The following is a 12,421-nucleotide window of genomic DNA, read 5'->3' as shown; positions in this document are numbered from 1 at the left end:
ATTTAAAACGAGTTCGGTGAGAGATTCGCGGAAAAACGCGCTCCCAAGTTTTCGCGGCACGGCATACAGCCAACCCAGAGAAGATGCCCCGAAGCAAAGCGAGACTCAACGGCGCCTGCGTGGCCATGTGACGTCATTGGCGAACCGGGCAACTCGTCCGCTAGACATTCAGTCTCGCCTCAACTTCGAAGGAGGTTGTATCAGTGGTGCACGTTTGCTCGATCGAGGAGTATCACGGAAGTAGTCGGACACCGAGGAACACGACTACCGTCACGCTATTGGTCCGAATGCACGTACAACGAAACGGATTCGAAGAAGAGTGAAGCTCGAGTGCGCGACAACTGCAAAACTGTGAATCGTTGGGAGGATCGTCGAGATCGATCGGAGGTTCCCTACATCGAATAAAGGTGCACACATCTTTTTTTTTTCTGTTCGTCGTCTATACGCACGATTAAGGAGTACGCGATACGCGCGTCTTCTTTTCCGTTAATCACTCGGAGTACGTCGGTAGATCTACGATAATCGTCGCGTCGTATCGTCTCAATTAATTAATGTATTTTAACGTATCTACGATCTAAACACGTGTTGACAAGTGTACGTAAACTATAGAGGGAAGAAGAAAGAAAAATCGGAGCGTCGTTTCTTCAACGTTTGCATCCAGATAACGCTCCAATTGTTCCACGAGTGACAAGCTCCGATCGAACAACGCGCGTATCCTCGGATTAACTGGTTCCTGGACGCAACGCTCGAGTTCGTTACCGCGAGCGTCCCTTCCAGGCTCCTCTTCCTACTATGCACACCGAGAGCATCGCGATTACTATGAGAGAATGAGCTGCTCGGTGAAGATCTCGTGTGGCAAGAGTTGGAGCGGTTCGCAGCGGAGGATCAACTCTCTCGCGGAGGAAACTACTTGTTCCACAGCTATAAGTGCGACTTGCGCGAACCTAGCCGCACCGTTGGCCACCGTAGCGTCGACGTCCACGTCGACCACGGCCACCACGTCTACGCCGACCACGGCCAACCCCGTCACCCCGAGTACGGTCACCAGTGGTAGCCAGAAAACCACGCCGCCGCGTCCCATCAGGTCGATCGTCGCTAGAAAAGGGGAGGATACCACGAAACTGCTCAAGTACATCGAGGATAACGTCATCGGCAAGAACGGCACGTTCTTCGGACCATTCGGCCGCAGGAAAGGTCAGTGATCAATATAGTCTTTGCCCCTCCGACTCCTCTGGTCCCCTTTCGCTCCGCCCTACCCACCCCTAGCACTCCACAACTTCGCGACCAACGACACGCATCGTTCGCGACGGAAAGAGCCGCGTTTGTCGCGGTTCGCCAGAGATAAATATCTCGTTAAGATTGTCAACAACTTCGATTAAAGCTTATCGATCGAATCGAAGGTTTCTGTACTTGTTTCGATCGTGATAGCTCGGTACACGCGGTTTATCGGATGTATGACTCCTTCTCGTGGGAAAGACGGTCGACCAAACCTACGATCAAATCTGCGGTAAACTTCCACCGTGTATGGTCCGCTGTACGAACGGACGAACGAGTTTTTCTGCAAACAGTCGCATGAATTTCGTTCTCCATGGCGCTCCGGCTCAAAGTCTCGCTATGCCAACCTGCAGAGGGATACCCGGCAAGTGCACTCGACGTATACCTTTCGTAACTCGATACTCGAGTCTCGCGCGGAAACCTATCGCGTGCGTGTGTATTGGAAGTATTTCGAATTAAGAGCATAAGAACGCACACGCACTCTGGTCGATCTTCGCGGTGGGTGTCACAGGTATACCAGTCACTATACGAAGAAGGTATCAGACCTAACCCAGACCTAACTATAATTCATGCGTTCAATTGTCATAGTTTTTTTAAACGACGATATTGTTATTACTGTCGTCGGTATCGCGCAAACGGTAAGATTCTGTTGAGAACACCGTCGCTAGAGGTCTTTATGCTCTATCGCCCAACGAACGTGCTCGGTTGCTTACGACGTTTGCATAATTAATTCGCATCGAGCATTTTGCTTTCGAGACACTGGTAGGAAAAGAGGAGGGAAGGAGCAGAGAGAGAGAGAGAGGCACCGGTAATATAAGTGTTCGTCAACGTAAACATCGCTGTTACAGAATCTCGTAAACTGTGCCCTGTTAAATATTCAGGGTCTCGAATGTTTGCGCCGTCGTGTTATTCAAATGTCGTTGGCCTATGATCGTCCCGAAGGCTACCCATTTTTTTTTACCAATCGAGATTCCACTTAACGATCCACGCTCCAACTGTTTTTCTATACATTTCCCAATGTTCTTGCACTTTTTTTTATATTTTATGCTCATTCTGAATCTGAAAGTGTAAGAGAAGCCAATTATGTACATGTATACTTATTTGCGAGCTTAAGTCTGCATTAGAAATGATCTCGGGTTCATCGTTAAAGGGTTCGCGTCGCACAGAATCTTGTTCCCGAGGTTTCGCGCGATTTCTCCTCGATTTACAACCGTCGGGACCGTTCGAATGAGCGCCAGTTTCAACCGGAAGTCAGGCCTGTTTGCCGAAGCCTCTTTCTTCCGGGGCACTTGGTACGCATGGCGCGACGTCATGCATCGTTTGATCGAGTTAGGCGTACCACCTTGAAGAGTTTACTCGGCTATATTTGCCGATCAGAGAAGGGGGAGTAGAGAGAGAGAGAGAGAGAGAGAGAGAGAGTATCAACGTCGATATTTAGGGATCTCGTGCACGCGTTTTCCTGATCGCTAGCCACGGCACAGTGGACCGCGCGCGCCATGCAAATAAATTGCCAGCGTCGCGCGTTTAAACGCTTCTATTAGCGAGCGCTCGCATTCCTGCTACACGCTCGCGTTCTCGATCCGATTTCTGTCGAGAAGCGTCTCTCGCCCGTCTCATGATAATCTCCTCGAGCGAGTGAAGCCGGTCTAGGTGCGGAATAGCCGAGCAAATAATAGATGAACGACGTTTCGTAACTGACTCTAAGATCGCCTAGGTTGTTTGAAATCGTTCTTTTCGCGACAAAATACGTGCTCGGCGTTGAGTATCTTTTGTCTTCGTTTGTAACAATGAAATCGTTACGGTGGAAAATTAAAATACTGCCCGTCTCTATGTACATACGTCATACCCTCGCGAGTTATTGTCCGTTCTATGGAAGCACTCGATAGTACGTCACAGCGATATGGTATCTTTCAACGAGGTACGAATACAAAAAAATGTTCGCTCGATAGTGTCATCGAATCGATACTACCGTAGTTCGAATCAGGCGAGGTGCAACCGAAACTGACGTACCGTTGGGTCGAACTCGGATCTTTTTGAAATAACCTTTATTATTAGCGTTAACAACAGCCTACAGTGTAAACGAAACGCGTGACTCATCGACCATTGGGAAAAGAGAGGATGAACATGGTGGCGAGAAGTCGAAAAACAAGTTTTTCAGCCACGAGTTGACGAACGGGCCAGCCGAGTCGAACGTCCAATTTGCCGATGCAGAGGTTCCCTCCGAAAAAAGCCGACACGCAGGATCGTCCGTCGCATACTTTTGTCCGTGACATATCATTCGGGGCTGCCGCGATCGTTCTATTCCTGAGAGGCTGAACTGTCCTGCGGAAAGTGGGTCACGCGTGAACCCTTTTGTGCGTCGAGCTGGCGCGCTCCTCCCGGAACGAATCGGAGCATTCGGTTCCGTCGAACGATGAAGATCCGTCGACGCGGATGGCACGAAACGAACTTTAATGACTCACCTCTTTCGGATACGAGCAAGGAAACGATATCGCGAAATGCACGAACGCGATAAGACGATACGTTTTACTACACGAGTCGCATTATCGTAGTGGACACAGTCAAGGACTCGTCCGAAGAGCACCTCGAAAGAGAACGAAAACGAAAGTTCGTTGCGGCTCGTGCTCGCTCCGACATCGTCGATGCCATCATCGCTCAAATATAGCGTATAGCCCATGTGGGCAGCTTCGTCAAGTGCAAGGGTAACCGACGATATGCCTCTGAACTTGATACAACTTCAGGGAATGTCGTATCTCTTCCCCCCCGTGACGTTAACGTGTTCCCTCGTCGGGAAAAAGTTTAAAATTCATTATCTGGGAACGACTCCGAGTTGAAATCGAGATCGAATAGAACTCGCTTTAATGTTCCTATTCGTTAAGTTCGCTCGCAAGTTATTACTACGTTCTATTCCGGAAAAGAGGAAATTTCCAAAAGGAAACGAAAGCAAACAAGGAGGAGCAGAAATCGAAAATGGCATATGTAGTTGGATCTTTGCCGCGATCCGTTTATTTGCACACGCGAAACGAACTTCTGTTTATGTTTTCGTTGCACGAACTCGTATCGCGAGTACCGCTCGCGATAAGATAATCGTTCGAGTAAATTCCGATGCTGGTTATTTCGCGTCGACGCCTAGTCCACTTTCACCGCCTAGCAATGTTTTTAAACGAGCACACGGAATCGTAATTGCACGATTTAGCCAGTTTAATCTATTTCGTCATTTTCGTTACAGATAAAAACTATGTTATCACTCGAGGAAATATAATTTATTGGATTCGAAGCAATCTTATGCGAAATGTGTGTCTAGTAAGGCGAAACGTTGAGTCGACGGAAAATCAAAATAATAATAGCTCATTTTAAAGAATAAGAAAAGTAATTTTGGTCGGCTGGATTAGTCAAATGTTCCACCGTGATAGCAGCTGATTATTGCGGCGCAGTTCGTAAACGCGCACCGCGACCCAGTTCGTTGCACGGCACCGACACCTCGTCGACCCAATTTTAGTTTGCCCGACATAATAGTGGAACAACGCCCACGAATCTGCCGTATTGAAAATAACGATGTTGCACGGGCACGATTCGAGCAATCGTCGCGCGTCGTTCGCTCTATTCCCGTAGAATTACTTTCCAATAGGGGTATTATGGGAAATCGATACAACGTCGTTTCGTTTCAGCAGTTTTGCGCGAAATGCAATAAAAGGGGACGGCATAACGATAAACATTATGCCGTGAAACAACGAACGGCTGTAATGTCGCTCGCGCGGATACGCTTGTATCAGTTTCTCTCGCCGTTCGCGAATTGCCGCTTGAAATTCCGGATAGATCGTCTCGGTGGAACCCCATACGAATACCAATTACACCGTGCGATTACGTGACAATGGTCAGCATCGTCGATAAATAAAATTTGCTTTGTAAATCGTAAGAGTTTGTCGCACTACTTTGCTCGTTCAACGAAAATCTTTTTAAAATCGTGTTGGCAACAGAAAGGAATGGCTGCTTAGCAACGATCCAAGTTGGAAATGGAAGAGTAGATTGCTCATAAAGCAACAAACGAGAACTTTGTTCGCTGTTGTCTACATTTTATCGTCCCGTCTCAATTAACTTCAATATTTATTCGTCCATTGTACGTTAAATAATTTGCAAATGCATAGTGTGTGCGATATGGCGTATTAGTATCGTTATTAGATAGTACCTACTAGCGACAATTCCGATAGTGTCGTCGATTATATCGAAATTGCTTCGTTCTGACTACTGCTAACAGCCAGGTTCGTACTACTTACGCGATCGTGTTTTCGCGTTACACGTGGATGACTCGTTGTCACGAAATTAATCGTGCAAAGTTGAAAGTCCAATACGTAGCGTGATTTTGAAATTTGCACGTATATAAGCACAGTTCTATCCCTTTCATTCTTGTTGAAACGAAGCTTCTTTCTATGTAAAGGAAAATTGATGAACTTTTGGACACAAACGATTTCCACGACTGAGTTCCTCGACTCGAAGTGTCCACTCCCCGAGTTGTCGAAAATTATCGAATGTTTGGTATTCGACGCGATTCGCTCCGCAAGGAAACGAAGATCGCGCGATCCCAGATATCAGAATGTTATCAAGCTCTTTTTTCTCTCATTTCTCGGGTGAAATCATAATACATGCGCGCGCGCGTGTATTCTTTCTATTCTCCTTCGCAGAAAGTCGTGCTCGGATCGACCTCGATTCGCGAATTCGGATTTCGGATAAGCGGCTCGCGATGTAGAATTTTAAGGAATCGCTGGCGCGCTGAATTTCATCAAAGAGTGTTTCGCGGCTCGTATAACTGCGTTTCGCTCTCGAACGCTGGAGAGAGACTCGAGTTACATCACGACTCGAGCTCGCGTGGTTCGCAGAAACCGTCTCTTCGTGAGGAACTCGAGCTAGGGTTCCCTATCATTGTTCATACATTCTACGCACGTTGTTCTCACGGTCTTAAGACCGGCACCTTGACGGCCGTCGTATCTTCGCGACCGACTACTGTTACAGCCAGACACGAGCAACGAAATTCTCGTCGTTTCACTTGTTCGCGAATCGTCAGCGATCGAAACAGCGTCTGACGTCGGCCTCGGCGTTTCCGTCACGCGATTCGGCATTCGATAACACGACGTCTACGCGCAATTCTCGTGTAATGTATTTCGTTTGAATAAGACACGCGAGGTAACAATTACGTTTGTTTACACCGAGCCAGGGCAATACGATCTCAGGTCTCGTTACAGCGGATGTCCGATATTAGATATCTGTCGCTACTGAAAATAGATATGATGTCACTCGCTCTGACCGGCCGGAGAGAGATCCGGCGCGTCTATCGAAAAGACTAGGCGCGTGCGAAATGGACGTATCATCGGGAACGCGTCGCCTCGGCCTAAGTCGGCAAACATCGATCCGGCTCGGGTCTGGGACCTGAAAGTATTCCAGGGTCTCGAAAAAAGATATCGTTCAGGCCCTTATTCGAAATCGATATGTTTCGCGATCTCGACGAATCGTTGAGATTTTCGAAAATTTTGAATAACGCCGTTGAAAGTTATTTTATTTTCCTTTGAATTGTTGGATACGCGCGATCACGTACATCGCCAATTGACAGGTATCCTATGTCGTATAATTCTTCAGGATCCTGATATTATCCATTCGAGTAGGACAAGGTAGGGCACCAGGGGCACGTGCTCCTCACATCATAAAAATCACGCGAACATGACCTCGATTATTGAATATTTCTCGAGTATCCTACTAATCGTTCGAATTCGTATGATATAGGATGCTCTTGGGATCCTTCGATAAAACCAGGCATAGGTATTACCTACGTAGTCCGGTCTGCTCGCCAGTGCGCAAGGAATCGTGCGAGAAAACGCGCCCATCTCTGCTTTTAATCATTCCTTCTCCACCTCCTGGCGTAGCCACGACGAGTCTCGGTGAAACTCACGATCGATTATCGTTGAGATTTTTCTGTCGCGCGTACGTGCTCGCGATCTCTCGAAAATCGTTTGCCCAGTCAGACAGATAAAGAACTGGCGAAATCGCTTTACCACACCCATTTGCCGGAGCCGTCGGTTCGCAATAATTCCTCGCCGCGGGAAAGTAAAGCTGCTCGCGTGCACGGCACACACATTGTCGCTAGGGGTCATTTATGCATAATGTCCTTTCGCGGCTGGAAAGAATGCGCAACCGTCGGTCGTCGCGCACGTAATCTCGCTGCATAAGGACAGAATTACGCTCGACCAGGAGAAGGAAAAAGAAAGGGAGAGAGAGAGAGAGAGAGAGAGAGAGAGAGAGAGGGAGGGAGAGAGAGAGAGAGAGAGAGAGAGAGAGAGAGAGAGAGAAATACTTTCACAAAAAGATAAAGCGCGAGGCAGCGTCGCGCCGACTTGAATTTACGCGTTTCAACGCGTCTTCGAGTTTCACCGGTTTTCGCTGTGCCCGGTGCTAATGTACATCTTTACTAGGTCAGTCGCACCTCGAAACGTATTCTATTCAGTTTTCTTTTTCTAATTGTAATTATCGCATCGTTGATTCGATCGCGGAGCGTCTGGCTTGTACGTTGTACGAACGTATACACGAGAATTCGCTCGCTCGTCTCGCTGACGAGACGAGAAACGGCTTCGATAGTCACGGTCCATGAAATCCACGAGACACATTCGAAATTCGTCGATGGCAGCGTTAATCGAGGTTGACGGGCAACGTAACCACCAAGAAATACACCCGAGCAGGTTGAATCCAGGTCACTGGGCAACGCGTAGAGACCGAGTCGGTCGCGCAAACGGTTCACCGCGCGCGAAGATGGGAAACGGGAACGAAAAACGGATCGCAATCTATGCGCGTATGTAGGTGATGGATGCAGCGTGTCGCGTCGTGTTGTGTCGTGTCGCGGGTCAAAGTCCGGTAACGGGATAAGATGAAATCCGGGAGACCAGGCTCGTCCTACGACGTCCTGATTTCCTCGCGAATACCGCGTGCCTATGTATCCGAAGCGACGCGACGAGCCGCGGAGCCGTGGTCCTACTCGCTCGGCCGAGGAGAAAACGAGAAGCGCGGACACCGAGGAACAACAATCGACGAGGCGCGTTTATTCCCGAGGATGACTCAGGATTTGATACGGCCAATCGAAACGCGTTCTATCGGACTCGAGGATCGACGATGCGGATTCGCTTCTGACCAACCCTTCGCGATGCGACAAGCTCTCCTTCCTTTTTCGGACGAGCGTAGATAGAATCTTTCGATGAATCGTTTAATCGAGATGATTTGCACTATATAAATAGCACGACTGTGACGACCATCGGCGATTTATCGGTCAGCGTGCGTCATCTTCGTGTATGTTCGTTAATTTGCTAGTTTCGGTGACGCGTGAAAGCATCCCGAACGCAAGTGATCCTCGTGGAACGTTAATCGAAGCAAAATAGCACGGGATACTCGAATGTTATTCGGTGGAAAATTGCAAAGCGAACGTGTCATTATACACGCGAAGTAAACATTACGAGAGTTACGATACGAGAGAGTACGATGCGAAAATGGAAGAAGGCCAACTGATTTTTGGATGTGTACAAAATTCCTTGAAGCAACGTATACAAACGTACGTTTATTTCGAAATTGTATTTGTTTACTCGACGACTCTACGTTGTATTAAAAACAAAGCGTACAAGAATTGTACCGTATCAAAGCAGGGTGAAAGAGCAAGGATCAGCGAATAAGGCTGTTGTATAACCCGACCCAAACATGCCGTATTAATCTATGAAATTCTTATCCACAATTCGCGGAACGTCATGCGATTATCATACGAACGTTGATTCTCTTGACCTCCGATTATTCGTATATGTAATCAGAAATTTACATATACTTCTGTTGTGAAAACAACTCTGACCGAATAATCGAATACATGCATTTGACCGATTAATTTCGCACTCTGAAAACGTTCTTTGTTACGTTCGCGCTCTCTATAAAGTGGAGTTCGACTCTTCACGACAAACGAATATGAAAAGTAACGTTTCCGGCTCGATACAATTACGTTATATTCCGATACTTGGTTCTCAAAATTTTTTAATTACTTCAAAGTTATTTTATCTTTCATTCAAGTTGAACCACTTTCTAGCAAAGTTGGAAGGAAGCAAAGAAGGAAGGTTCAAATCCGCGTGGCGGCCCTGACGATGGCGCGAGACGATCGCGTCATTTCTTATCCGATACGTCCATTTCGGAGCAACGATCCACGTGCAGAGCAGCCGCGTAAATCAATGAGGCACGTTTCCTACTACCGCTATTCGCGTGACTTTCCAACCAAACAATTACGTGTAACGTTTTTATGTCGCAAACGTTCCTCGTCCCGTTCAATAAATTCATCAGCACTCCTTTGAAATATTTGACTTTTGCCATTCGATCAGCCGTCCGCTTGATCGAGCGAGCGACCGAGTGGAGGCAAAAAACAAGAGGACGTTGCGAGTCGACCGCGAGAAACGCGGCTCGCGTGAAATGTAGTCGCTGAAATGCCGTGCAAAAGAAAGTGGATAGGTCGGAGCTGTTGCAGAAACGACGCGTATGCCAGTTCACGGAAAAGGAAACGAAAGAATATGCAGCGTGAATTGCATACGCAGCTGAATGCCGACCGCGACGGTATCGCTTCTCGTCGAACTCAACCGGGTGTCCGGATCGGATCCCGTCTTTGTGATCAAAATTGCCAGTTTTTACTCGTGTAAATAAAAAGTTTTATGTCGAACAAATTTTTAATTAAAAAAACTGCCATTGCTTGGGCACCAAACCCAATATTTGCAAAAATCGCGGTCCAATTTCAAAGCCGAGATTGGTCGAATCGCGGCGGCAGTTACGGCGAGTGGAAGCGAATGTTCACGAACATCGCCGAACGTTTACGCGCGCCGGGTCGTAAGTAGATCCGATAGATTGTTACGCTTTTCTCGGTTTGTTTCTCGCGCGTTACGTAACGCGTTTACGCGCACGTAAGCGGTGCAGCCGGAAGAGAAGCGTCGCTATCTAAATTCCGCGGCCACCGTGGAGAAGCTATCACTATGGGACATCCGATAGCTAACTGCCAGTTGTTGCCTTATGCGTGTATGTGTATGTATCGAGAAGGATGAAAAGGTATTTCGATTCCTTTATTCTCCTGGTTGCCATTCCGTTAGTTTCCTGACTCGTGCATTTCGCAAAATGTACTTCATGAAATTTCAAACGGGATTCCTGAAATTCTCAAATTTCAATGCAATCGTTAGTTTCAAGTAGAAGCTGATCCAAGTAGAAACGGTTCGAAACTACGCCGAGCAGTAGAATCAAGAAACGAAGGACGAGAGATCACGTTTAACCCGATACGTACGAACCGTGAACGCGCTGTCGCTCGTGACGCTGCACAATGCCGTGCACCGGATGCACGTCAAAGTTTCCCCGTTTCAATGAGAACGCGACATTACGTTGGTCGGTGAATGCTCGCTCGCCCGGCACGAGCACTCTCGAGTATTATCCATTTGTTGCGCGGAAACTCGTTCGCAGTGAATGAAAACGAACTCGGTTTTTGGTGTATGATTTTCTACTTCTTTCTTTACGCAAAAGAAAACAATCCTACACGCTCGAACTCAACGAACGCAGCTGTTTCTAATGGAGGCATCGAAAAGTCGGCTCGCGACTCTTGCGCGAGTGGTGTCTGATCGATGACTGTCCGTGACAACTGCGGTGTACGCGTCCGGCAAGTAAAATGTCCGATTGCAAGCAACGCGTCGGATGACGAGTTTTTCACCGTGCTCGCTTCCCGGATTCTACCTTTGACGTCATCGTATTCAAAATGGCTGAGCGTCAGCGATGCCAGCGATCGGTGGAAGCGTGCATTATCACGGGCGTGGTACGCAAAAATAGCCACCCCGAGAAAAATATATTCGGTGACTCTGTGTGCCCGCGATATCGTAAGCACGTTCTGTTACCCTTGATCTGTTCGCTCTGGTTTTCGCTTACACCCTGTGGGTGACCATGTTTCATCCTTTCCTCCCGACTCTTTCTCCTCTGTTCATCCCTGCTCTTCCGAGCTATCCAGAGAACTTGCGCGTTTGTGTACGTTCACGAGCTGTCCTCTCATCCCAACGATAATTCTCTTTTATGAGAACCGGAGGTTGCTCGGGCGAACCGAGGCGGCGACGAGTCTCAAGGTCGTGATATCGATCCGCCAACCCTTGCGACTCCCTCGCTGCTACTCTGACCGATTTATATCGTTCTCGCTGTATCTCCGAGTGGCTCGAGTTCTCTCCGTGCTCGCAAACTTTCTCTCTCTTCCTCCTTTTCATTTTTCTTCTTCTCCTGCTTTTAATTCTGCCTTACCTCCAACTTCTTTCAAGTCTAAAGTCGTGTTTAGCTTTTATTTTAGTTAAACGTAAAAACTGTTCAAAGACCGCGCTGTTTATCCTAACCTAGTGTTTAAACTCATAAACATAGCCGACGTAAACAGGATTATTGATAGATTCGGATGAATAGTTATCTGTGTCAATTATATCTTTCGAGTAGCACGGTTTCACGGACTCGGATGCTTGCACGCGTTATCTCGCGTCGTCGAGAGTAGAAAAGTTTTGGCCAAACGCTCGATCTGGTCGATGAAAGCTGGCAGCATCCACGGACTCGATGCAACACGTTTTACAAAACACTGGTATACAAGCGAATTATATTTTATACGAACAAAGTACCGAGTGCCGTGGTTCTCTGTTTTTCGATACGAGAAAAAGGGAACAGCGCACGGTTCGATCCAACATTCGATTTCTAAATTACTAAGTTACACGCTAGATCCAGAAGAGTTCGATCGACACGAGCCTGGGTGAAAGTGTTCGAATCGACGTGCCGCATGACCAACCACGAGCCCTCGCCTATTCGCGATATCCATCGCTCGATTTCCCTGTTTCTGTCTGTTGCACGTTCGCGAGAGACGAAATTTTCGACCATGATTCCGCTGATTTTTGCAATTGTTCGCCGTCGAAAGTACTCATCGCGAGACGAAAACTATCGACGGCCCGTCTTTTCGAGACACAACCGATTTGGCAATCTCATCTGCGTTCCGTTTCTTTCACTTTCCCTTCTCTACGTAAATATTACGAAAGATCGTGCGCTGCCAACCGGTGACACGTCCGGAAGAAGGTGTGCACGCGATCGGTGAGAGTATCCG

General features: G+C 47.7%; 1 protein-coding gene across 1 annotated transcript in view; it reads left to right on the top strand.

The window, feature by feature from the left end:
- The first annotated feature begins 191 nt into the window (after positions 1–191).
- Positions 192–12,421, top strand: part of LOC128873662 (uncharacterized) — a 38,929-nt gene continuing 26,699 nt past the window's right edge. Inside the window, exons 1-2 of the mRNA XM_054117375.1 lie at positions 192–407; positions 610–1,194. Coding sequence (XP_053973350.1) covers positions 828–1,194 — 367 coding nt within the window. The 5' untranslated portion in view covers positions 192–407; positions 610–827. The remainder of the gene's footprint in view (positions 408–609; positions 1,195–12,421) is intronic.

Source organism: Hylaeus volcanicus, chromosome 3 (assembly GCF_026283585.1).
Source record: "Hylaeus volcanicus isolate JK05 chromosome 3, UHH_iyHylVolc1.0_haploid, whole genome shotgun sequence".
Lineage (NCBI taxonomy): Eukaryota > Metazoa > Arthropoda > Insecta > Hymenoptera > Colletidae > Hylaeus > Hylaeus volcanicus.
The sequence above is the reverse complement of the archived record's forward strand: the minus strand, read 5'-3'. Positions and strand labels throughout refer to the sequence as shown.